At 42.8% G+C, this 25,067-nt stretch overlaps 1 protein-coding gene across 2 annotated transcripts in view; it reads left to right on the top strand.

Moving 5' to 3' along the window:
- LOC132990657 (ephrin type-A receptor 7-like) overlaps nt 1-25,067 on the top strand; it is a 177,899-nt gene that overhangs the window by 145,383 nt on the left and 7,449 nt on the right. Inside the window, exons 9-16 of one of the 2 annotated variants that reach the window (XM_061059009.1) lie at nt 5,875-6,000; nt 10,606-10,661; nt 14,231-14,356; nt 16,450-16,635; nt 20,100-20,161; nt 21,802-21,918; nt 24,003-24,089; nt 24,398-24,550. In XM_061059009.1, coding sequence (XP_060914992.1) covers nt 5,875-6,000; nt 10,606-10,661; nt 14,231-14,356; nt 16,450-16,635; nt 20,100-20,161; nt 21,802-21,918; nt 24,003-24,089; nt 24,398-24,550 — 913 coding nt within the window. The remainder of the gene's footprint in view (nt 1-5,874; nt 6,001-10,605; nt 10,662-14,230; nt 14,357-16,449; nt 16,636-20,099; nt 20,162-21,801; nt 21,919-24,002; nt 24,090-24,397; nt 24,551-25,067) is intronic. The other variant, XM_061059010.1, reaches the window with a different exon arrangement.

Raw genomic sequence — 25,067 nt, 5'->3', positions numbered from 1 at the left:
CGTTTAAATCTTTATTTATGGGATCAATTAGCAATGAAAAATGGAAAACAGTCATAAAGAACGTAGGAAGTACTTTGAGAAAAGGCTGTGGACGCAAATGGTAAATAAATCTGCAGAACCTCGCTCATTTGTCACAGTTTGTAAACCACGAAACCTTTTTTTTCGTCCATCTTTGTGGTAAGTATCACTTTAATGAATTTGTCATTGAAGTTTATGACGCCAAAGAGTCATACCCAATCGCACAATCAGTCGCCCGACCACATAATTCAGTCATTGTTTCACTTTAGTGCTGCCATTCTGTGTCATCTCAGGTGCTTTTAAATGCCAGCTTTATTGCCCTGTTTATTGCACTGAGTGTATCTTGCCATATACGTGCATGTTTTACTCAGCCGAGCGGATAAAGGAGGGGAGGAGACGGTGCAATCCTGCTTCCTGTTCCAACCACTTTTGCTCTTTGACTCCCGTCCAATTCCATACTTCTGCCAGCTCACCTCACACACGCCCACACAGAAACACACACTCGATTTAGCACATATCCACTCCCCCCCCCCATCCCCCACACATATATATTCAAACACATGTCCAGCAAACAATCGTTTTTTTTCCCCCTCTCAGTTGCATGGCATCCAATTGATACCCATCCAAGTAGATTTTATAGATGCATTGTGAGAGCATTTGTTTGCTTAGTTTGTATGCAATCTCTCTTTTTTTTCCCCCTCATGCAAAGACACACACACACAGATCTACTTTGTTGCCACCTCTCTGCCTGATAGAGTAGCTTCTCCACGCCTGCCTCTATAAAAGGAGGGATTGTGATATAGAGACCTCCAGACAAATTCCCAGATCCACACAAACAGTGGAATGATGGAGTCAACCGGGTGTAGAAATTGGTTCTTTTCACTCGCATCGGCTCCAAACAAACTGAGACGACGGTCTGTCACATATAGGGATATACCGGTGTGGATTTGTACACTGCTTCAGAAAACACCCGGTTATATATGTGTATAAAATGTGCGAACTCAGTACACACATAAGTATTTAAATGTACTTGTCGCTTTCAGGAAAAGCAGCATCATGGCCTCACGCTCAGCCCCGTACTGAATAGCAATGCTTATCGTTCTCTCCCTTTTTATTCCATCGCTGCATTCATTGAAAGCGGCCTCCATTGTTCCTCGCTGCTGGACCATTAACTTGCTCTTCATGTTTTGCATAGAGACAAAGAGGGAATGGCTTGATGCCTCAATTACCATGCTCTCGTGTTTGCAGAGACAGCCAGCTCCCCCCCCCTCCCGGCTACGGCTGGAGGGGTCTCAGTTACATCGATCCGCCTGCACACACAGACACATGCAAATGAGTCCCACACACATGAAGGCGAGGACACAGGCTGCAGTATGCACTCACATTCATTGAAGCCCACTTCAGCACAAAGTCTGGCTTAATGTCTCCCTCGCGATGTGTCAGCAGCAGGTCGGTTCTGCATCTTTTTTTTTAAGCTGTTCGGTCCCTTTAGAATAAAACACATTAGCAGCTTGTGTTTTCTATGTAAAAAATATGTATCAGACAGAATGCACCACTCTCCTAATGCCTCGTACTAACTACCATCAATGGAGCAAGGCTACTGAATTGGTGTCCTATATTGTAGAGTTATTTCTCCACCTTCATCTTCTCATCATCACATTAGACAAGATTTAAGCTGTGAGACAGATGTGGAGGTATTACAGCTTCATATCGATATTGGAAGATACATTTTCCAATAATTACCTTTTATTTATATAGAACATTTCATCAACAAGGCAATTCAAAGGGCCTCACACAATTACAGTACCAATATGAAAACCTTTTTAAAAATAGAAAATGTAATGCAGGAGCAATGCCTTCGACAGTGTTTGTGGTATAAATTGTGTCATAAAGCAGTTTATTCGACTCTTAACTCAACTAACTAGACCGTCCATGGAATAGAAATATGTTTTTGAAATCAGTGCTATTGTACTTAGCCAGAAAAATTCCAGGACGCCTGGGGTGCCAGTGGCATGCGAACTGACCACTAGGCCACCGGCGGCCTAAGAAATATACATTTAAAACATTTTAAGAACTTTGAAATCAGTGAAAATTCATCCCCTTGATCAAAGTCCTGTGTTTGTTTGAATCCTCTTTTTCACTCCCAAACTCCACCTAAGAGCTCTTTAAACTACATCACATGATAACAACACCACATCAGACAGTAAGATTGAAATACGACTCCAGAAGCGACGCTGGTGAGGTACCTAGAGCTTCATATTTTGACACTCTGGGCCTCTGACCAAGCTGCCATATTTGCCAGCTTACAAGTGAGAACGGTTGGTATCTGTGTATTATCCTTTCGAACCATTCCTTGACACTGTACACACACACACACACACACACACACACACACACACACACACACACACACACACACAGTCCATCGGTGCCTGACAGAGTCTGATAAAGCTGGAGTTCCAGGGCATTGGCCAAACATCTCTCCAGGAAGCCCAGGCCTGACTGGTCAGTGTGGGGATTGTTTACCCTTCACTGGCCTCACTGGTGTGCATGTGTGTGTGTGTGTCTTGTGACTCAGGGTTCGTGTCTGTCTGGTGAGTGAGTAACAGGTTGTCAGGAGCAGGAGATGGAGAAGGAGAGGAACTTAAGCAGAGGGTCATTGACTCTTGCCAACACGGTGAACAAAAACTACAGTATGACTCGAATGGAGAAAATTGGGCAGAGGGAGAGAAGAGTAGGCCAAGAGAAAAGGTCTCTAATACCGTAGTGCAGTTTCATCTGTGTCATGTACAGATCAGTGCCCTCATGTTGCAGGAAAAAAAAACATCCTGACCAGACATCGCATGTTAACTTTGGAGGTTCCGCAGGGATCTGTTTAGGAAAAATGCTATCGCGACATGAATCAATCCGGATGTTTCTTTGTAGTACGGACCTGATAGTGATTCAAGATGTCAAACATAAAAACACAATGTCTTTAAATGTGTGCAGAAAAAGGCTTTGGAATCAAAACCATTCACACGCCCTTATTTGGAGAAATCACCCGGTGTAAACGGTCAAGGACTAGCAACGGAGGGAGGCCAAAGTGTCATTATGAATTTTTATAAACCCGAGTCATGCTAATGGATAAAACTCATGACTCATAAAAGGTGAAACTGGATCTAATTCCCCATGTATCCCTAAGTCTCTGCTGGCCTAAATTCCCCTCTGCCTCACTTTACCTGTCAGTGAACATTCTCTTCCTCACTCTCTCACCTATTATTCATTTTATTTCCATACCTGCACTTAATTTGAGAGCTGAATTTTTGGGAACACAGAGGGGGAAAAAAACAGGCTTCATTCACATGCCATCAGTTCTTTTTTTCTGCTTTAAAGTCTGTATGTAGGACTCTAATGTGTAGGCCGAACACATTATCAGCCACTTGAAATTAACAAAATGTAAACGTGCTGTGTGGACGCACAGAGGAGTACATGATAGGCTAATGCAGACGCTACTTTCATTGTTAAAAAACCACAACAACAGGCTCAATATTGAGAAAAGCGACATACTTTATAGCTTACATTTTGCACAATCACCTTACATGGTTCCTTTTTAATAGAGAATGGGTCCATCCTTGCTGAAGCTAAACAACATCCTATTTATTCTAATGCCCGTGTTTTTCATCTAAATGCTGCTCTCCAAGCTGAACACCAAAGAGGTGAAACTAAGAAAAGACAAAACCTGCAGTCACAGTTATACATCAGGTTTCATTTAAAAGCATGCACATAAGGGGCTCCCTAAAATACATTAGGAGTATATACTCTATAATGGACCAAAATGAACACAGTTGTACCATTTTGAGCTCTTTTCAGATACCTTTAAGTCATTTTCTCTGTTTACTGTAGGGCTGACAGTTTTACGGAAAGATGGTAATGTTCTTTGTTTGTATCATTAATGAAGATTTAAAAGAAAACAGACTAAGCCCCGTCATTAGTTAGTCCTAGAAATGAGTAACACCTGAAATGTTTCGGTGCTTTAGAAAGCTGTATTGTTGTCAGAGCTGTGTTTACATCATGTTTACATGGACGGGACAGCCTAGCATATAAAGCTGTTTGAGTCAAGGACCAGAAAAAAGAAGAAGAACATAGTCTACTCACTGCTTATTTGGATGTCATGATGTGAGTGTCTTTAGATCACGGCCATTTCGTGTCAAGTTGTGTGCAATGTGAAGCTTTGAGTAAACCAAAGTGTGCTAACATTAGCATGCAAACACAACATCGCAGGCCGTAGCACCATCTTGAGGAAATGGTCTTTTTTTCCCCCGCCGGTGCTTAGTTATGGTGCGTTCTAATTCATAACTCATTCATATGAACGAGAGAGTAAAGAGGGGTTGGAGGTGTGTCGCTGGAGGAGAGCGGAGGCTTCAGAATAGAGGAGGTGTGGCCAAACAGCAGTTTGTTTTGGTTTAGTCCTGGTGCTCAAGGGCGACGTCTACTGGATCGGGCACGGCCAGAGAGCTCACACTGTACGAGGGAAATCGGGACGGAGCGTTGACAATTGTTAATAAAGTTTCATTTGAAAACGCCAACGGACGGCGGTTGGTGAAAGAGAAGGAAGTGGAAGTAGTTTTAGGATGTAGAAAAGTAGATATATGGATACAAGTTTCAGAAAAGTGCTGCACTGATGATCTGTACTGAAAACTAAAAAACTAAAAAAACACCAGGTTGCGTCTTGCCACTGGTCGCCATGACTACAGTCCTCCCTTGTCTCTCGTTATTATATTGTAGTCACGGACAACTTCTGCCGGACCCTTTCATGATGTAAACGTCAAGATTTTAAATTCTAAATATCAAACATGTTTGAAATAAAACCGGGCGTCCCCGACGATCGCCGGGCAGATCGAACGTTAAGATTGGATCTTTGTGCCGCTCACACTACGAGAGAATCTGAGCAGATGATCGGGTCCGAGCAGCCTCGAGTCGGGAGCGACCCTGCGATTGTCGGGAAGGAAGAATCAGAGCTCAAATTGGCCCGATTATCCTGCAGAGTGAGCCGGGCTTAAGTGAAGGTTCTGATGTGTGTATCAGAGCAAAGGACAATTTGATCCAACTAACTCTTCATGGAATAAAAGTTGATGAAAATAATGATCAGCTATTCTAATTTATTAAGCTTCTTTATTTTAATGAGAGTCTATTTGCAACCAATTTCAAAGATTTATGTTTACAGCAAGAGGGAATGGAGTTGTTCTGTTTGCCAAAGACAGACCGGAGAAGAAGTTTGTCGGTGTTAAGAGACGGGCCAACAAGTTTTTGGTTTTTGTCCTGTAAAGGATTTGATTGACAATAAGAGTCTCGTTTCTTTTTTTAAAGGAATCAGTAAAAAAAAAAAAAAGAAAGAAATGCACTTTATAAAAATCCTTAATTGACTAATACTAAGATGCAAAGTCTTGCCAAGTTGAGCGTTTGATGAGGCTGAGCTGACAGAGACGAGGGTTTGGCCAGAATGTGCGGCGTTTTTTGGCATCCACACATTTCTCTCTGCCATCTGGTTCTTCAGAAGTGAGAGATTTAACGATCGATCCAGAATTCTAGTTTTAAAAAAAAAATCACACTTAAGGAACCAGTTTGAGCAGGTTTAATAGACTGGAGGATACGCTTCCACCATATAGACTGTGTATGTTTTTATATTATGGTTATTTTTACGCATGTTTTTCTTGGCAGCGTCCACCATGAAGCAAGATTTAAGAGAGCGGAATCTATAAATCAATCCAAAGTTATGTTGACTGACCCTCAAAGAGCCAGATCTGACATTGGCACCCCCCCCTTCCCCTTCCCCTCCCTCCCCCTCCCCCCCTCCCTCCCTTGTTTCTCTCCCAGCAGCGTCTGCTCGAGCTCCTCCAATGTTACTCCTGCTAGCGTGGTGCTGCTCTCGACCTCCTTCTCCACTCTTCCTCCTCCTCCTCCTCTCCTCTCTCCTCTTCCTCCCTTCACACAGCTGATGCCCAGGTACACTGGCATGTCTGCATCCCCCCCCCTCCTCCCCATTTTCTCCCCTCTTTTCATTTCCTCCCAGTTGTCCTGCCGTCTCTTCTCTCCCTCTCTTCTTCTTCTCCTCCTTTTTTTTTTCTTGTTCTTTTACTTCTGTTTCTATCTCCGCTCTCACCACGAGAATGATAGCAAGCCAAAACAATTTTCTCTTCCCTTTGTTGTCAAGCTGTTTGGCCCAGTTCTGCATCCATCCTCTGCATTGTGCTCCACCACAAAAAATGGAATGAACTTAAGAAATGTGTTGGAGACTGTTCCAGTTAAATTCATGCTGAAAAAAGAAGCCACTCTCCGAGGAGAACGACTTTGAATTTGCTTTTTTATTTTTTATTTTATTTCTGTCAAATCTTTGACATCTCAAAGGAGGTAATGGAATCAAGTCATTTAACTTTCCCTTCTCACAGCCCTGCCAATTATTCCTCTTCTTCCTCATGTCCATCCTTAGAGGCGTAGTAGTATCCTTGTCTCCTCACTCCCTTCACATCGCTCGACATGTTCCCTTATCATGTTTTTGCACTTCTTTATGCTGCTCATTAGCTTTCTGTCCTTCTGTGGCCTCGTCCTGATTTACTGTATGTCCTAACTGCAGTTTCCCCTTGCTGCCACCCCCCCCCCCCCCCCCCCCGCATCTGTCCCTGCCCTGCACTCCTCTTCTTGTGTTTCCCTCTGCCCTCCCTAACTGTGTATTTTATTGGCTTTACTGCGTGCCTCTTCAACTATTTCCTCTTCCTTGCATAGCCTTGCTACCCAATTATCCTCTTACCCGTAACCTCCAATTTTCTCGTCACTTCCTCTGCTTCTCGAGCTCTCAACTTACTCAAACGTTCAAGTGCGACGACCGGGGCACTCGAACACAACCAAAAGTTGGGGATGAGTTCTTCCTACTTTGTTGTGCTTTGTTGTTTTTCAGAAGCTGTAAGTCCCAATTTAAAAATGTGGATGCTACAAACACAGTTGTTTGAGAAATTAAGTTTCTATATGAATAGCTTGTTTTACATTTTTACTGTAAAATCCAGAATATAAATCGTAGGCTATTTAAACTATTTTCCTGCGTGATGATTTCTTTTGCATTAACAAAGTCCAGAAGGTGCAGTTTTCTGTGCAGCTGTGCAGCTCTCTCTACCACTGTCGTTTTTTTTTTGCCTTGTTGAGCTTGCGATGCTGCCAGCTACCGGTATGGTGGTTGAGCTCACAGCCTACGGTAACGTTGATAGTTGTGTACAGACCCGCTAACAATTTGCAGAGGACTGCGCTGCCCACAGTCTTTTCAATCAAACTAAAATGTTACTTCACAGTATACCACCATTTTTCATTTTTCACAATATTTCGAATTTCAATACTTTGTGTCGAGATTTGGACTTGAATTGATCCATAACACTACTTAATACTCAAACACAGAGGTTTATAGTTGAAAAAAGTGGTTTTAGGGTTTAGTTACTCTTTAAATGCATTCAATTCAATATGACCTGATGAAGGAGAAGGGGAGCCTCAAGCCTTATCCACTTAGCGATGTATCCTAGCACGTTTTGAGCAGCAAAGCATGCTGCTTGCAAAACACTACAAATGGGCTCAATTTTCAACCATGTCATGTCGTGTGCAGTGGGTGATATTAGCGGCTGTACTTGCGGTCGTGACACTTGATACTGGTACATCGGTCCCGAAAGGTAAATGGGACGCAGCCCACTTTTTAGATGTGCTAAAAGTGTGTCTTAAGCCCCGTGTCCACCGAGTGTTTCTTCTGAACGCCAGCATCTTTTTGCAATGAGGAGAGAGCGTTCACAGCGGCATTCAAGTTAAAACATTTTTTTTTACAGTTTTCAGAAAGGCGCTGTTTTCCTAATGTCTGACATTCCCTTTAGTTTTGCCGCCTACAAATCCTCTTGTACCCACATCCTCTTTGCTACATGTCTGATTGATATTGATAGTGATTCTTACCCTCAACACAACATCTACCTACTCCTGTCATGTTTCAAATATATATCGGCAGGTAATACTCAAAAGCATATTGCAGATTTTTTGGATTTTAGGGGGGGCAATCAGAAAAGTTTTTTCCAAGTCAGGATCTCATTTTTATCTCTTCAGCGCTCTTGCATCTTGTTACTCCTAGTTATTAAGTCATGTCCTCCCTCTTCAGCCCACTAACACCTCCCTCTTCTGTTCTCCCTTATCTATTCATTCTCGTCTCCCCCTCCCTCCCTCCCTCCCCCCCGTTGTGTGGTATCTCCTGCCCCGAGGATGTGTGCAGCATGTATCTGCTGGTGTGTTTTGACAGACAGGGTCCTGACCTTGTCTCAGACGACGGTGCTGCTGCACAGGAGAGACGTGTCAGCCTCTCACTCACATCACATGTCCCTGTGCAGACCCGCACAGGACACGTACATGCAAAAAAAAAAAGAAAGCGGGCATTTCCCAGCTAAAACACAATCACATGCACTTACAGAAACAAGCATGCACACACACACACACACACGATTAAAAATCACATGATGTGTGTTTATAGGCTCTCTGTGAACTCCCTCTCAGCTGTGCATCAGGTCTGTGTGAAGTGCTGGTGTGTTCAGACATTCATATTTACATGCACAATACACACGCACACACTTTCCCAAGCCTATCTTAAAGACACGCTCATGTTGACTTTTCTACACATAGCGTATGCAGACGATGTCATCTTGTCCTCATAACCCTGTTGCATTCAGGCTCAACAGCCAGACTGTCCCTGTTTTCTATAATCCCTCAACTCATGATAGCCAGCCGTGCTGTGTTCACTTGTTGCTTGCAGACATGAACACATTTACAAATACGATTCATGGAGCAAGTAATAGATGTAGCCAACACGAAGACACCCGTTGGAGCATCGGCCGACTTTTTGAAGGCTTCATATCAGCTTTTTTGGTCTTTACCATGAATTATGTTTCTTGTTTTGTTTCAAATAAGTTCACTTATTTGAATGAGAGTGGTGCGGGAGATGAGAAAAGTGTAAACAGCTTGTTCTCTTGGGTAAATTCATGAGCTGGTTACCCATTTATTTTTCCACAAAGTGAGATTCGCAAATGGTGATGGATGGCGCAATTTCATTTTTCAGACTGATGAAGCTGTGGGGGTTTCCGGAACGTATCAGACTTGTCTTTGACTGTTAAAATGAGCAGACTTCTAACCACGGAAATCCAAAAGCCAAGCCTTAAACTTGCCACCACAATGTATGAAAAACAGTGGACAAGCCATTAAATGGTTAGGTATGTCAGGTACAGACACCAAGACCTACCAAATACTGATAACCTATAATAGAATCTCACTTACTAAATATGCTCGAGTGCAGACATGATTGACGGCTAGTTAGCACGATAAAGGACACATCGAGGTGAAGTATTGGTTTTCTATTTGTTTGGAAAATCTCCCCTAAAAGGCAGAGAGTTGAAGTCCATGACTGAGTTAGCTGATGTGACACCTAGCAGACAACCTGTCACACAAAGAGACCACTCCTCTATTTATTGATAACTCTCAGTTATCATCAGTAGAATTTAAACTGGACAATATTATAGATGAGCTAGAGAGAGAAAAAAAAAATATTTTTTTGTACCAGGCTGAAAACATGTAATAATAAATAATAATTCACCTGAGAAGTTGAACCTTTTGATATTGGACCCAATGGGACTTGACTCACTTTTGGAGGCAGCCTCAGGTGGCCACTTAGGGAACTGCAGATACTTTTCAGCTCTAAAAGTTGTAGCTTGACAATGTCCTGTTCTTTTACCTTATGCCAACCTCTGGTTCTTCAGATCCAATTAATTTGACACCCCTAAAGTATAACCTACCCTGTGCTTCCATACAAATCTGAAAAATATTTTGATTTGTATTTTTTCAGCACTCTTTTTTTTTTGTCTTTTGGTAAGCGTCTGATGTACTGTAGAATAAAGCATCAAAACATCCTCCCAATTCCTTGGCTATGTCCCTCTTGTTTTTCATCCTCTCTCTAATCCAAGTAAGCATGGTGCTGGCCATCCAGACTGTCTGTTCATCACTTGTTAATCTGTCACTTACAGTGTGTGTGTGTGTGTGTGTGTGTGTGTGTGTGTGTGTAAACGTAAAGAGCCAAGTCTTCCTTTAAGCCGTAAAGCCATCAGCAGATCATAGAGAGCTCCCTCCTCTTTAGACCTCCTGTAGAAGCGACGGATGAGAGATAACTGTGTGTGCAAAGTACAGTTGGAGAGTACGGTTTCTCACGCGTGTCAGTGTGTTGATCTTGTTCTTAAGGACTCCCATCAGGCTCACACAACAATAGACTTATCAGTTCCAAAGCATATCAGTGTGTATCTAGGGTTTCAGTACCAAATCCGGCAGAGAATCCACTCAGATGTTTTTGCGTTGACGGCCATCAGGCATCATTCTGGATGCCTTGATGAATACTTCATATCTGCACTATCATACTTAGTCTTCTTGTCTAACAGTTGTTGCACTCTCTCTTATAATCTAGTACGATGAACAGAAGTCTGATTCTTGTGTTTGTTTGTGTCTGTCACGCTGGATAAAAACGTTGTCTTGATGCCTTGTCTTTGTTTCTCGTTGCAGACAATGCGGCTACAGCAAAGCTTCTCAGGAGGGAGACGAGGAACTTTACTTCCAGTGTAAGTGACAGCTACAACTATATCACTGGTGTGTGTGTGTTTCTGTGTGTGTGTGTGTGTGTGTGTGTGTGTGTGTGTGTGTGTAACTGAGGATAATGGGAGTAATCTGTCAATCTGTTTTTTGTGTCTCCTGTCCTGTGTGCTGGAATGCGCGGACACACCCACGTGTGACTTTTGAGGCATCGGCGCCACAGCATTAATTCTTAATTCGGAGGGCACGCTTAGCCGCGTCTAAGCACACTGACACACTCCATTAGTTGGTGTGTGTGTGTGTGTGTGTGTGTGTGTGTGGCTGAGTTTGATGGAGAAAGATTGAAATCAGGAGGAGGGGGGGAAGGATAAAGAGCCCGGAGATGAAAAAGGAGAGGAGAAAAAGTCATGTTAGCTAGTCGGCGCTTCCACAACAGATGCTAAATGTTGGGTTTTTTTTTTTTATATGATGTTGTACAAGGTTGTAAATGAAGCTTTTATTAAAGTTCTCTCGATAGGCGTTTTGTTTGACAGTGACAGAATGGAAGTAGTTTGACATATCTCTTCCTGTTTGTGTGTAATTGTGCGCGCCAGTGCTTAGCTAATGTGCTGAATGTATGCGCGGATTTAGGAGGTTTCCTTTGATGTGTGTGTGTGTGCGTGCGTGTGTGTATATGGGCACGTGCGTGTGCGTGCTCATTTGCGTTGTTTAATCTCCCAGCATGCTTAGCCCTCTGGAGAGGTTTGGAGCACTATGCCTGATGAATAATGAGCCGAAGCCATGCGGCTGGGAATTAAATCTGCCCAAACAAAGACATGCCAGCAGCTGACAAGCACGCAATACACACACACACACACACACACACACACACACACACACATTAACTGAGACACATTTTTGTCCTGCTTTTTCAAAAACACCTTCTTTTTTTTATTCCTTCCCCTTTTTGTTTTAACATCACGGACACTCTCATAAATAGGCACAGAGACTGGTTATTGTCCTCCTCACTCTCTCGGGTCCACTTCCTGTTCCGCGGGTACAACCTGCCGCTCATGCTGCTGCAGGTCTGCAAATGTGGAGCGCGTGAGGAAGTGTCATGCATGTTCTTCTTCCCGTCTCTTCTGTTCGCCTTGTATACTACTTAAAAACAACACTTTACGAGTTGAACACGGAGAGACAAGGGCGAGAGAGTGAGTGAATAGAGAAGCAGGCGGGCGGTAAAGTAGGAGAATAAGGAGGGAGAAAGTAGGCTAAACAAGTGAGTAAGAGGGGAAGAGATGATGATGGGGAAGAAGTGAGTTGACAAAGATGGAGGGACTCATCATAAGTGACACACGGGGGGGAAATAAGGAATTCTTGGGTTGAAAAAAAGAAAAAAAGATCTGAATACTTTGTGGCTTGGCATGCATTTCTCTGTGGTCCGCTGAAGATTATGCAGCGGAGTGTGAACGTGCTTCAGTTTCCCCTCAATCGCTCATGTCAGTGACGCTGTTAACCCTGAAACTAATCAGCTGCAGAGCCAATGAAGCGTGCACCTGTGTGTGTGTGTGTGTGTGGGCCAAATTATTCAGCCATTCTCAGCCAATATGGCTCATTTTATAAAGAATATAAACGTTGCATCTTCTGCGTTTGCTGCACAGTTTTAAGACACATTAGTTCAGTCCTAAACTCAGCCACGGCATTTGAATTAAAAAAAAGTTGAATTTGCTTTGTAATTAAGCTTTATATGTCAATTTATTTCTGTGCACAAATATATGTGAGCAAGTCTGTACACACAAGTCTGTCTGTCTGTGTGTGTGTGTGTGTGTGTGTGTTAGTGGGATCAATAAGCAGTTATGAGGCAGCCAGTATAGGATCCTTCTGGTCGATTTTGGAGCTGTAATCACATTTCAGTCAGAGACTGCCTGGATTTTTATGGAAACTGCGAAGGCCCTCTCAGGGAAGATAAGCTTTAAAACATACTGGAAGGGGCCGACGCTGGTCTAATTAAGACCTATAATCCCATTGGTTAACGATTATTGGCTATCTGCTGGCTACTTCTTACTGATAAGTAAATACAATTGGCAGTTGATGAAGGGAAACAAGATTCTTATTGAGGAATCCAGTCTTTTTATTTGTTGTGTACGGTCAAGTTGGGGTTCTTTTTCACTCACAGTTTTAAATGTCATCTTTAATTTGGCATTTTTGTGTTTCCCAAGTGTTAATGAAGCAATAAAAGTACCAATTTATCTCTTTAAATATACTTTAGGGCATGAAAGTGTTCAAACATGTTGAGTTTAGACTCCAGATTGTGTCTTAGCTGATGTTTTTTTTTGTGTAAGAAAGTTGTGCATCCTTCAGTAAATGTGTTCTCTTATACCGACTCACTCCTACACCTGCTAGGCTATTTGTCAAATGTCATACCGCAGATAGAAGGCACGACGTGATGTTATTTTTTTTTTTTGCTGAGGTGCCTAAACTGTCATCATTTCGGGACGTTCCCTGACTCGAACGCAAACTCCTAAAACAAACAACAAAGCGGCGAGTCATCTACAAGTACAGCGAGACACTCTGAGGTTTCTCCGTCTCAGCGTTTTACTGTCAATTATTGTCCCGACCCAGTTTCTGACTGAAGATTATAATGTGTTTGTGTGCGTCTCTGATTTTTGCATATGTGTGTGTAAGTGAGATAACATTTTAGAAAACAGCAGAAAAGACCAAAAAAAAGCCCCTCGTGGATCCGACTCAAACCGAGTGTAAGAAACACAAAGTCAGACCGGAGCGCTCGGAGGCTTTAGATCTCAGTTTCTTCTTTTTTTTTTTTTTGCCTCTGGAGCTCACAAGGTCAAAACAAACACAGAGAATTCGACTCGCCATGAATACATAAACTGAAGCATTTTGTATCTTTTATAGACTGAAATCATCTTCAATAAGTTTAAAAGATGAGCTTCTTCCATATATTTTTAATTCTGTGCCGTTATAAGCTCAAGATAACTAGCCAAACATTTCAGACTGATATATTCGCAGCCTTCCTTCCCCCCTCTTGTAGGTTTGAGACTTGATAGCAGAAAATGTTCAAGCTTTCTCAAACATCAATGATGAAACTGGAGTATTGATTCGGGTCTCTGGATCAAAGAGCGAGGGCTTCTTCTGAGACACAACGGTTTGCTTTAATGTTCAACAATCAGACAGAGAAATTCTTTGTTGGTGGATGCAGGGAAACTGATTCCTTCTCTGAATGTTGCCTCAATGAAACTCAAAGAAATGTAGACATGAGACGTTTTTTTTTTTTTTGCTTTATGTTCAAAGCGAAAAAGGTTCCATCAGGGCCACAGGCATCTCTCCATGCTAACAAAACACTGCTAGCTCTCTGTATTCATTTGCTTTTACACAGTTTAATGGTGTCTGAATGTGAGAGTGGTTCCTTTTGTGCCGTATGGACTTTTCTTCTTCTGACTCTTATCTGTATAAAGATGTCTCCGATGCGCTTCCTTCTGCAGAAAAAGCCTTTTCTGTACCTATTGATTTGTAATGATCATGGAAATTCTTGGCCCAGAAGCCAAACTTCTAAATTTAAGCTTTTCATGTTCGTCTCATATTGTGTGTTTTTTGTTTTCAGTCAAGATCCCAACGAGGAGGACTTACATCGACCCAGAGACTTGTGAGGATCTGATGCAGGCTGTGCATGCCTTCGCCAAGGAGCTGGACAACTCCAGCATCAAGATCGAGAGGATTGTGCACACAGGTGAAAGACAGATGACAACAAAGCTCAGTTACTGTGCACAACGTTTCAACAGAGTTTTAATGTTTACCCATCATTCCTGCTCTGCACATTCAAGATTCAAAATGTTTATTGTCATGTACACAGTAGGAAACATGTTTCCCTGTACAATGAAATTCTTTCTTTGCTGTCCACAATGAATGCCAACAATAAAATATTAAAATTAAACATAGACAAATAAAAATAATAATAAAAACAATAATAAAGGCAGTAGAGTGTATGGTCCCCTTTTCCAAATTTGGATGTTGCTATTTGAACTTTTGTTTTCAAAGCTCAAAGACCAAGTGTGGAAACAACATGGATGCTATAAAATGAAGAGCTGCTTTATCTTATTGCTAACAATTAGGGCAGTCAGCATTAATCTGTTAATCATTATTATTATTGTTATTATTATTATTATCATTATTATTATTATTATTATTATTATTATTATTATTATTATTATTATTATTATTAATATTAATAATAATAATAATAATAATAAATATAAAGCCAGGTTTAATCCAAACAGGAAGTGGATCAACCTTAGCTTAAGACAGTGTGAAAATTCAAAGTAAAAGCATTACAAAAACTGTTTTGAAATGCAAAATAATGACATTTCTCACATGTTGTGGAAAAAAAAAATAAATTAATTAATCATGATTAATTATATAAATCCTCTCAACTAGTATGCTGGTTTTCTCAGATGTGAAATCAGAAACTTACTTTTCAGGTTATTCTGACACCATTTGAATGTCGAGTTATTGTTATTTCCCAACATGCACGTCAATAACATATTCCAGTGTTTCCCCTACCATCATATTAGGGGGGCGGCCCACCCCCCCAATGGCCCGCCCCCCTTGATGGTCAAGCTTACTTCAGACTTTTCTGGGCATGTCTCTGTCTGCCGTTACTCAGGGGATGCGCTTTGAGCATGCTGCATTCAGGGTTGCTCAGACAATGAGAGATACATTCAGGTGCGCTCAGAAACGGGAGATGCAGGAACAAAAACTAAGCTTGGACTGACCGTTACAAGTTCAAATAATTGTTCAGTTGCTATAATGACTGCTGTCATTTAAAGAAACACATGAACATCATGACCCCCCCCCCCCCCCCCAGAGCTCTAAACCTAGGGGAAACACTGTATTCTGTCCAACCCTCCCTGCTATCAACATCCAGAGTAGAAAACATAATCCGGATTGTTTTCATGTAAATTGTCTCAGTCCAAAAAAATGGGGAGTAAAGCATCAAAAACACTGAACACTACAGTTCCCAGAATGCAATCAAGAATCCCTCCCTGCTCTGTATTTTATAACACGACATCCCGAAGGTTTGACACATCATCGACTCTCTAATTGGAGACACAGATGCTCTGAAACAACTGTTTGTACAGGCTCATGAATACTCCTTGTGATGAGTTAATTGATTTCATGTGGGAAATATTTGGAGCGCTCCTTTAATTTGAAGCAGGGTTAAAAAAAATAAATAAAGAATAATAATAAAGAAATAAAGAATGGGAATGGAGTGTATGGCATAGTAGACATGATGAAACTCCTTTTTAAGAAATGGTAACAGAAGCAAAAGAGGTGCTAACCCCCCCTCCACGTCTATTATCAGATATGAAATCACAGTGGGGGCTTAAGCATCAGACACAGTTGGATTATTACCAGTTGCTGTAATATCGCGGCAACTCAACATTTTTTTTCTCACCCTTACCGTAAAGCGCCTTGAGACAAACTGTTGAAACCAACACAATCAGACGAATCGAGCTCCGCTGATCCGGCTGTTATGTCTGTGCTGCATGTTCCACTGTTTCACCTGCACCCCCCCCACCCAATCTTTGATCTCTCTTTGATCCCTTTGTGTTGCGTGTCTCTCAACAGTGTCTGTTCATTTGCGTCATCCCTCCTCCCTCCCCGATATGTTTATGCTTCTCGGTCTGGTTCCGCTCCGACCTTTTGGCCCCCGTTTCTTTCCCATTCTTTCAGCGTGACCTGCCATATTCTTCCTCCATTCCCTCCGAGTTCTGTCAATAAGGGGTCGTGACCTCTGCTCGGCTTCTGTGTCTCCCCCTACAGGTGACTTTGGGGAGGTGTGCCGCGGCTGCCTCAAGCTGCCCAGTAAGCGAGAGCTGCCGGTGGCCATAAAGACGTTAAGGGCCGGGTGCTCGGACAAACAGCGGCGCTCTTTCCTCAGCGAGGCGGGCATCCTGGGGCAGTTCGACCACTCCAACATCATCCGGCTGGAGGGCGTCATCACCACGGGTAAGGAGGATGAGAGGGAGATGGAGCGGAGAGGAGAAGGCAGATCGGGAGGTAGGGGAAAAAATGGGAAAACAAAAGGAGAGCCGGGGGGGAGGATGATGAAAGGAAAGGTGGAAAAAATACAGAGTTACTGAAGATCAAAGGAGGAAACGGACAGTTTGACCACCTGGGGGTTGCAAAAAGGAAGTTCATGACCTCGGCTATGAAAGGGGGGAAAGAGGAGGAACAGTAAGAGGAAGCAGATGGGGTTAAAAAAAAGGGAATGGAACAGGACCATTTCAATATCGCACATGTGGAGGGGGTCATCATGTTTGGTGACGGGTGTAGGGAAAAGGAGAAAAAAGAGGAATTGGGCGATTCCTCAGACCGCTTTAATATCGCACTAAAGGAGGGGGTCAAAGCACACGACGACCAGGAGGGGGGGGGGGGGGGGGGGTGGGGGGGGCGTGACGGGAAGATGGAAAAGAAGAAGAGAAGGTTGACGAGTGGAGAGGAGAGAGAAGTGTGCGACAGCACAGAATGCCGTGTGCCAGCCGGCGGGCCGAGCTACATCAAGGCCCATTTTCCCGCTGACAGATAGCAATTGAGGTCCTAGAGCGAAAACGGGATGGACGAGAAAAAAAAAAAAAAAAGTTGAAGGGAGGAGACGGAGGAGAGAGACATGAGAGACAGAGAAGATGAGGTAGAGGTTAATGGGAATGGCAGGTGAAGGGAGAAGCTTTAAAGAGTTTGTGAAGTTTTTGTTACTGCCGCAGTGATGCTCCATGTGTGTGTTGTGTGTGTGTGTGTGTGTGTGTGTGTGTGTGTGTGTGTGTGGTGTGTGTGTGTGGGCCCGGTGCCCGAACACACTCTGTGCTCAGTAGGATGGCAGCAGATGTGCAGGGCACAGTAATTGGTGCTAGAGACCCAGCGGGGCCCTGAGATCCACTCCAATCTCTTCCCACCCTCACGTGCACACACACACACACACACACACACACACAGTGCTCACGTGTACACACATATGCTCCCTCACTCTTTCACTTTCATTGACACACACACACACACACACACACACACACACACACCTGCTAGCTCGCCTCCTCACTTGGCATGAATTCACACATCAGCACACACAAACAGTACACACTTACACACAAACAAACATAGACTGTTAGACTACAGATCACCTGCTTTACATCACTTACCCCCCCCCCCCCCCCCCCCTCTATAACCCCCCCCCCCCCCCCCCCCCCCGCTCTCTTTCACTGCACCACCTGCAAACAGCACCCACCCCCCTACTCATCTTCCAATCCTTTCAGCATCATTCGAGGCCGCATGACAACACAGACGGGCCATGTGATTCAAACATATCTCTCCTTTCCTTTCTACACATTCTAGCTCTATAAACTCCCTCTTTCATGACCTATAGTTGTCTCATGTTCTTTCTGCCAGTCCCATGCACAGAGGCTACAGCCCTTAAAGTGGTGGCCCCCCTGGTTGGACTTCAACCTTTGACCTTTTACTGTATGTCATCCCTTTATTCTCTCATCCCTGTTTCCCACTCTGTCCAGTTTCCTGTTCTCTAAATCAAGGTATAAAACACAAAAAATTGCTTAAAACTAACCCATTGTCTTTACCTACAGTTTAGTTTGCTTGTATGGTTTGGCTCAATACTTGGCTCCGATTGGCTGCAGGGTGTCCATTTATTCCTGATAACAAAAACCAAGTAGTACCACTAAAACTGTCTGTTCTATACTGACTCCAGGCTGCTTTTATAGCTCAACGTTAGGTAGTGATAAACTCTATGTCGAGCCCCCCCCCCGGGAGCCTCATGAAAGAAAAGTTATACATTAAAGGCTTTATATGTGATTTTTGGATCCAGCAGATGTCGCCCTTGAGCACCAGCATGAAACCAAAACAACTCACGGTGCATTGTTGTGTTAGCATGCTAATGCTAGCGATCTTTATTATGCTCGTATCTTCACACTGCATGTAAATTTACCTGAAATGAGCGTGATCTAGAAACACAGTTAAGCAGTGAGTACAGTATGTTATTCTTCTTTTCTCTAGTCCCTCAATTAAACAACTTTTATACACGAGGGGAGGAGTCAGCCGGCCGTCCTGGCGATGTAAACAAAGTGAAGATAGGACTCTGAAAACTCAGAAAACATCACAGACAGTGGGACTCGGGTGTTACACCCATTGTAGACAGTCATGACTCACAGAGTTATTTTCAGAGGATATACTTGATTTATATATTTAAGAGTGAAAAATCACATATAAAGTCTTTAATGTAAAAAATGAACATAGATTTCTTAGGTGGCTCCTTTCTCGCATGTCAATCCCTATTCTCTCTTTCCCAAAGTTTCTGAGTCTATCCGCTGTCCTATCTCTACATAAAGACATCTGATTATTAAAAATAACACACTTGATAAGTATTGGACAGAAGGATAAACTCTGTCCCTCCTTTAAGACATATTTTTCATTTTGACAGCTCTTTAAGACTTTGCAAAACTAGTCTAGGAGAAAGTGCATTTCTGTCTGTCCCACCATTCAAACAGACACTAAATAATGTGTTTTCCTGTAAAGGCCATGATTGTGTCTTCACTATAATAATCGGTCCCTGAGCCCGCACTTGTTCAAGATTCCTCGTTGCTTTCTGTCCATAACAACAGACAGAAATTCAGCCGATTCATAACCTTCCACTCTTTGTCTGTAGCTGAAGTATCTGCTGTCCTGCGCCTGTGCATCCACCCAGCGCACAGTCAAACCTCTGAATCACCCTCCAATCCAACTCGCATTAATTACATGATGGCTTGCTTTTTTACTGCAGCGTCTCTGTGCTGACTAACAGTCCCCGAGTGTTGTTGGTCACCTTTCCAAATCGCCTCCTAAGCACCCTGTAAAACTGGCAAACCATGAATTGTGGATTTAACAATGCCAAGCTATCATTTCCCTATTACGCCTGCCAAAAACTGTCAGAGCGGATAGCCTGTCATCCTAGATTTATATTTTTAGATATCACGCTTTATCTTACTCTCTCTCAAACTCCCATAATGCCCTGCTTCTCTCTCTCCTTGTTTCTACTCTCCCTCTGACTGCTGCAGTCTTATTTTCCTCCTCTGTGCACTTCATAGCACTGCTGGATCCCCGCCATCTGTGCCTGGTGCCCAGTGTGTATGTGTGCAGTGCATACCTGGACTGTGTGTGTGTGTGTGTGAGTGTTTGAGGGTCGTTAAACTTGCTGAGACAGCCAGGGCAGCACACAGGTTCTCCCGGCTTCAGCACAGTTCACTAGGTGAGGAATGGCTTTGCACAATGCCTGCCGCGCTGCCAAGTGGACTAGACTCACTTTATTCTCTCCCCTCCCCGCCTCCATCCCTCCCCTCCCCTCCTCTGTGTCTCTGTCTCTATTACCTCTCTCTCTTTTGCAAAATTCTGCTTCCCTATTCAACTGTTTTCCATCTTTTGTCTCCTTCCAGGTAACACCATGATGATCATAGAGGAGAGCATGTCGAACGGATCCTTAGATTCCTTCCTTAGGGTAAGTTTATGGGACTCGCAGACATGTTTGTTCCTTGTCTTAAATAGAGTTTTTCTGATTGTGTTTGTAGGTAATGGCATCAAATACTGCTTAAAACTGGTATCCTGTATTGGCCAGTATACCAGTAAATCCATAGATCCCAAACCACAACCTGTTAGCCCCACAAATCAACAGTTTTCAGATGTAATATTTAAATCCCGACTGATTCATCGTCCAGCCGATAATAGCATATCCAATTACTATCGGTATCGGCTTATTTTATTGCAGATATATGCCGATATTACGAGATTTATTTATCGGCCCAAATAGCATTTAATTTGAGTTTTTGTTGTATTACACTAGCAGTTCTCTCTCACCAGCAGAGGGCGCTATATGGATTACAACGAGTATTATCACATGCGCAGTTACTATCCAGTCGAGTGACCAACTCACCGAGTGACTGTATGTCTTTCCCACAAGTGTTCAATAACTGCATCTGAGGGATACATGTGTGAATCTATATCTATCTCTACGGATCGAACATAGATAAAAGAAAGATATCGGCCAATTTATCGGTATCAGATTTTTTTTTTTCCCCCAAATTTGAAAATCGGCCCCAAAATCTGATATCAGTCGTGTCCTAGTATTATTGTGTGAGAACAGGACACAACAACAGCATGGTGTAATGTAAGTAAAAGCTGGCAAATGTCCACAATGAAGTTCATTTCCACCAATACTTTGTACATTTTTTACCATCATACTGGTATAAGTAAATCTGTATAGTATGTTCATATCACCTCAATAAGTTATCGACCTGTACAATATGTCCATATTCTGTATTTTATCTGTAATCTAGTATAGCATGTTCACTGCACCTTAATCTGTATATTATTATCTGAAAAATATACTTATATTTATATTGATAGCATTTATTTATATTTATAGCACCCCATTAATCCAGCCAGCCATATATATCCAATAATTCACATTTTTTGTCTACATCTGTAAATTCTGTAATTACTGTACATAGCACAGATTCTTGCACTTTCTGCTTATTGCAGTTCTGGTGAGATGCCAAACCTCATTTCGTTACTCTATACTTGTATATGTGTAATGACAATAAAGTTGAATCTCATCTCATCTCACGAGAGGGATGTTCGGTATCCACCAGCACTCAGTGATAGGCATCAGAATATTTAACATGAAGGAAAAATAACTAAATTAAGCATCAACATGATCTTCTCTTTAAGAGCCAGCGAGACAGTTTTCCTCGTATAAATCCAAATGATTGTAGCGCAGTCCCAAGGCGCAGATGCTTGTGCTTATTATGATAATAAGGAAAACGTGGCATAATTAACCGCACAAATGGAGTGTTTCCGCTTTAAGATGCTGTAAGCTTTCTATAAACTGTTATGGTGCCCCTCTGCTCTGTGAACCACCGCCGCGTGCTATATAATGATATGAATTAATGGCCTGTTTGTTTTTATTCTCCAAATAAAAGGATTCGGCTCAGTGAGCACACAACATTGTTCAGTAGTAACAGATGTGTCGTGTTTTTTTTTTTTCTTTCCTTTTTCCATTCAACCATCCCTCCTCCTCCTCTCACTCTCTCGTTTCCCATCTTTCTTTGGTTCCTTTCTTTTTCCCTCCGATACCCTCAGAAACACGAGGGCCAGCTGAGTGTGATGCAGCTGATGGATATGCTGACCGGCGTGGCATCGGGGATGAAGTACCTCACAGAAATGGGCTTCGTTCACAAACGGCTGGCTGCACACAAGGTGAGGTTGCAGGTGGGGAGGAGATGATAGAGGAGGCATGTGTGTGTGTGTGTGTGTGTGTGTGTGTGTGTGTGTGTCGGTGGGCTGATGTATGTCTCAGCCTAGTGCAAGTTTTCACAGCTGAGTTACAGACCACAATTCGTCCTTGTCTGCAAACATCTTTGATAATCACTTGCCTGTTGGTTTTTTGGTGAAGCTGAACACAAGAAGCTGAAATGACAAGGCGATGCTGTCAGAAGAGCTCTGAGTTTCATCGTGTGACATTTTACCATAAGAGTCTGTCCGTCAAACTGAGAGAGCAGAAAATGAAGAAGAGAGGGGTGTACTACCATGCAGGCTTTTCGCTGACTCTACAAAACCTTAAGAATAAGGGGGTTATGGACTATGTACAGGCCTGAATTACACACAAGCACAGACAGGACCTATAGCAGTGGTGTAGTGGTGGCTGAAGAACAATAATAATAATAATAATAATAATAATAATAACTTTATTTATATAGCACCTTTTAAAAACACAGGTTTACAAACAGCAAAAACAAGAACAAACTAAACCAAACACAGAAGAACATAAACAACAGCAAGAACATAACAAATGCAAAATACTAAAAATAATTAAATAAAATTCAACAGGAAAGAACCCAAAGTGCACGACACCCAACAGACATGTATAACCTGACCATCACAAGAACCATCACAAGAACCATCACAAGAACATTCATAAGTGCCCAAACCAGAAGTGGATATATTATTAAGAGTACATAGGCCCACAAGTCAATCAGAGACAAAGTAGGGAGGGTCAAAGTACTGAATATTGTCAATAAATCAATGGTGTGAATCGGATGGGATTAAGAAGTGGGCATACTCTGTGGAGACTGAAAAAATAAGTGGGTATACTCCAAATACCTGCGTGTAACCTGCACCACACAACTGACCTATAGACATGCACTTTTTTTAATGGAGCGATGTCAGGGCGAGGGCGCTGCACAGGGACTGACAAGCCAAGCCGTTGGGGTTCAGTGCCCGAAATAAATGAGGAAAATATTCGTTGACGAAGGTCTTTATAAATTAGTCAACTATGACGACGACGAGACGAAACTCCGCTGTTTGACGATTTGATAAATAATATGACTTCATCGTCTAATTGACGAAAATGTTCCGAAACCAAAACTACATTACAAGTGAGGATTATCACGTACCCCCCTCAGCTGTTCTAAAATCATTGTAAACCATAGCATACTTCATCAAAGGTGTGTGTGTGTGTGTGTGTGTGTGTGTGTGTGTGTGTGTGTGTGTGTGTGTGTGTGTGTGTGTGTGTGTGTGTGTGTGTGTGTGTGTGTGTGTGTGTGTGTGTGTGTGTGTGTGTGTGTGTGTGTGTGTGTGTGTGTGTGTGTGTGTGTGTGTGTGTGTGTGTGTGTGTGTGTGTGTGTGTGTGTGTGTGTGTGTGTGTGTGTGTGTGTGTGTGTGGTGAGTGCAACAATGTGCAGCCTGGAGCCTGCAGGTCTGTGAAGCCCCGCCCCCCCGGAGCTTCTGATAATAAAAATAAAAGCTTGCGTCCGATTTTGTTGACTAAAATAACTTCTATTTTCGTCAACTAGAATGAGAAAGTCAGTGACTAATTGACTAAATGAAATCAATAACAAATGACTAATATCTGACTCAATATAAAGGACATTTTCGTCAGGAGACTAAATTAGAAAATGGTGTGAAGATTAACACTGTCTCCAACAACCAGTGCTTACCTAACTCCCTACAGACTGTGAGTGCGCCCTGAATGGCAAAAATAAAAGTTCCCATTAACACCAGCATTAAAGAAATCTCTGCATCAGAAGTTCCCTTTTTTATCCAGTGGAACATCTTCTTCAAATCAAGAAAACAAACATCTGTTGATCTTTTTTCCAGCTTTCACTGAACAGTAAACAAGTAAACATTCATTTTACTTTTTGATGCCCCCGAACTTATTACACATTCTTCTTCGACACAAATCGGGTGTCTGTTGTATGATAAGAACTTTGCACTCCAGTCCGCGGAGCCCTCATTACCGCCGATTGTAACCAAAACTAATCAGTGTGTTTTCTCCGTCTCAGGTTCTGGTTAACGCCAACCTGGGCTGCAAGGTGTCTGGCTTCAGACCTCTACAGGAGGACAAGATCGAGGCAATCTACACCACGCTGGTAAGAGAAAACATCCCCGGTTAATAAGCCTGTTGTATGGATGTAATTTCTAATGAGCTTTTGGTCCAGGTGAGAGCTAACACATGGCATGTCAGTGCAGCCGAGGTCACATTAAGCCGTAAGAATGAAACATATTCCAGTGTTTGATTTCCCTGAATGTTTTCGAAGGTGAACCCACTCGCACTCGAGATTCTTTTGATCTACTGAAAATATGTTCAAAGCTTTTCAAAGAGAATATTAAAGCTTTTACTTTGCTGAACTCTCCGCACCCCCCGGTCTTACCGTTACCGTCCGTTCCTCTCCTGCAGCACGGAGGGAAGAGCGTGGTGCTGTGGAGCGCTCCGGAGGCCATCCAGTACCACCGCTTCTCCTCCGCCTCCGACGTCTGGAGCTTCGGCATTGTCATGTGGGAGGTCATGTCCTACGGAGAGAGACCCTACTGGGATATGGGCAACCAGGATGTAAGTGTGTGTGTGTGTGTGTGTGTTGGAGAGATAGAAGGGCACTTTTCATTAATCTCTCCCTCCACTTTTCATATAATATCTGCACTTTACCAGTCTCTCTCTCTCTCTCTCTCTCTCTCTCACCTCCTCCTTCAATGAACTCCATGCCCAGCGTGGATCTTATTAAAGAAAAGCCAAGAAGCCACAGTACCTCTGAAAGCTTTCACAGGGTCTAAGTCCCCCTCTTTAAGTCTGCATCAGCTCCATGACCAATCCTGTTTTCTCTTAAGGACACGTTGACCCCCTTCTGGTGGCCTCCGCCTGTCCTCGAGTGCCATCCTGCTTTTAAAGAAATCCCCTCTGGAGGGAATGCTTTCAGAAAATGTAAAGCACTTACTATTTAAAGGGGTTGAAGAGATGGTCCAGCAGATTTGGACCCCGCTGCTGCTTGTCGCTAGCTAACTATAATTTGCGAGTCAACGTGGGTGGATGCTCTGTTTTGTTTTTGCTGTTGTCACTCCTGCTTCTTTGTCCT

This window comes from Labrus mixtus, chromosome 16 (genome assembly GCF_963584025.1).
Source record: "Labrus mixtus chromosome 16, fLabMix1.1, whole genome shotgun sequence".
In the NCBI taxonomy this organism is placed as follows: domain Eukaryota; kingdom Metazoa; phylum Chordata; class Actinopteri; order Labriformes; family Labridae; genus Labrus; species Labrus mixtus.
Note: the sequence above shows the minus strand (reverse complement) of the source record. Positions and strands in the feature narration are given on the sequence as shown.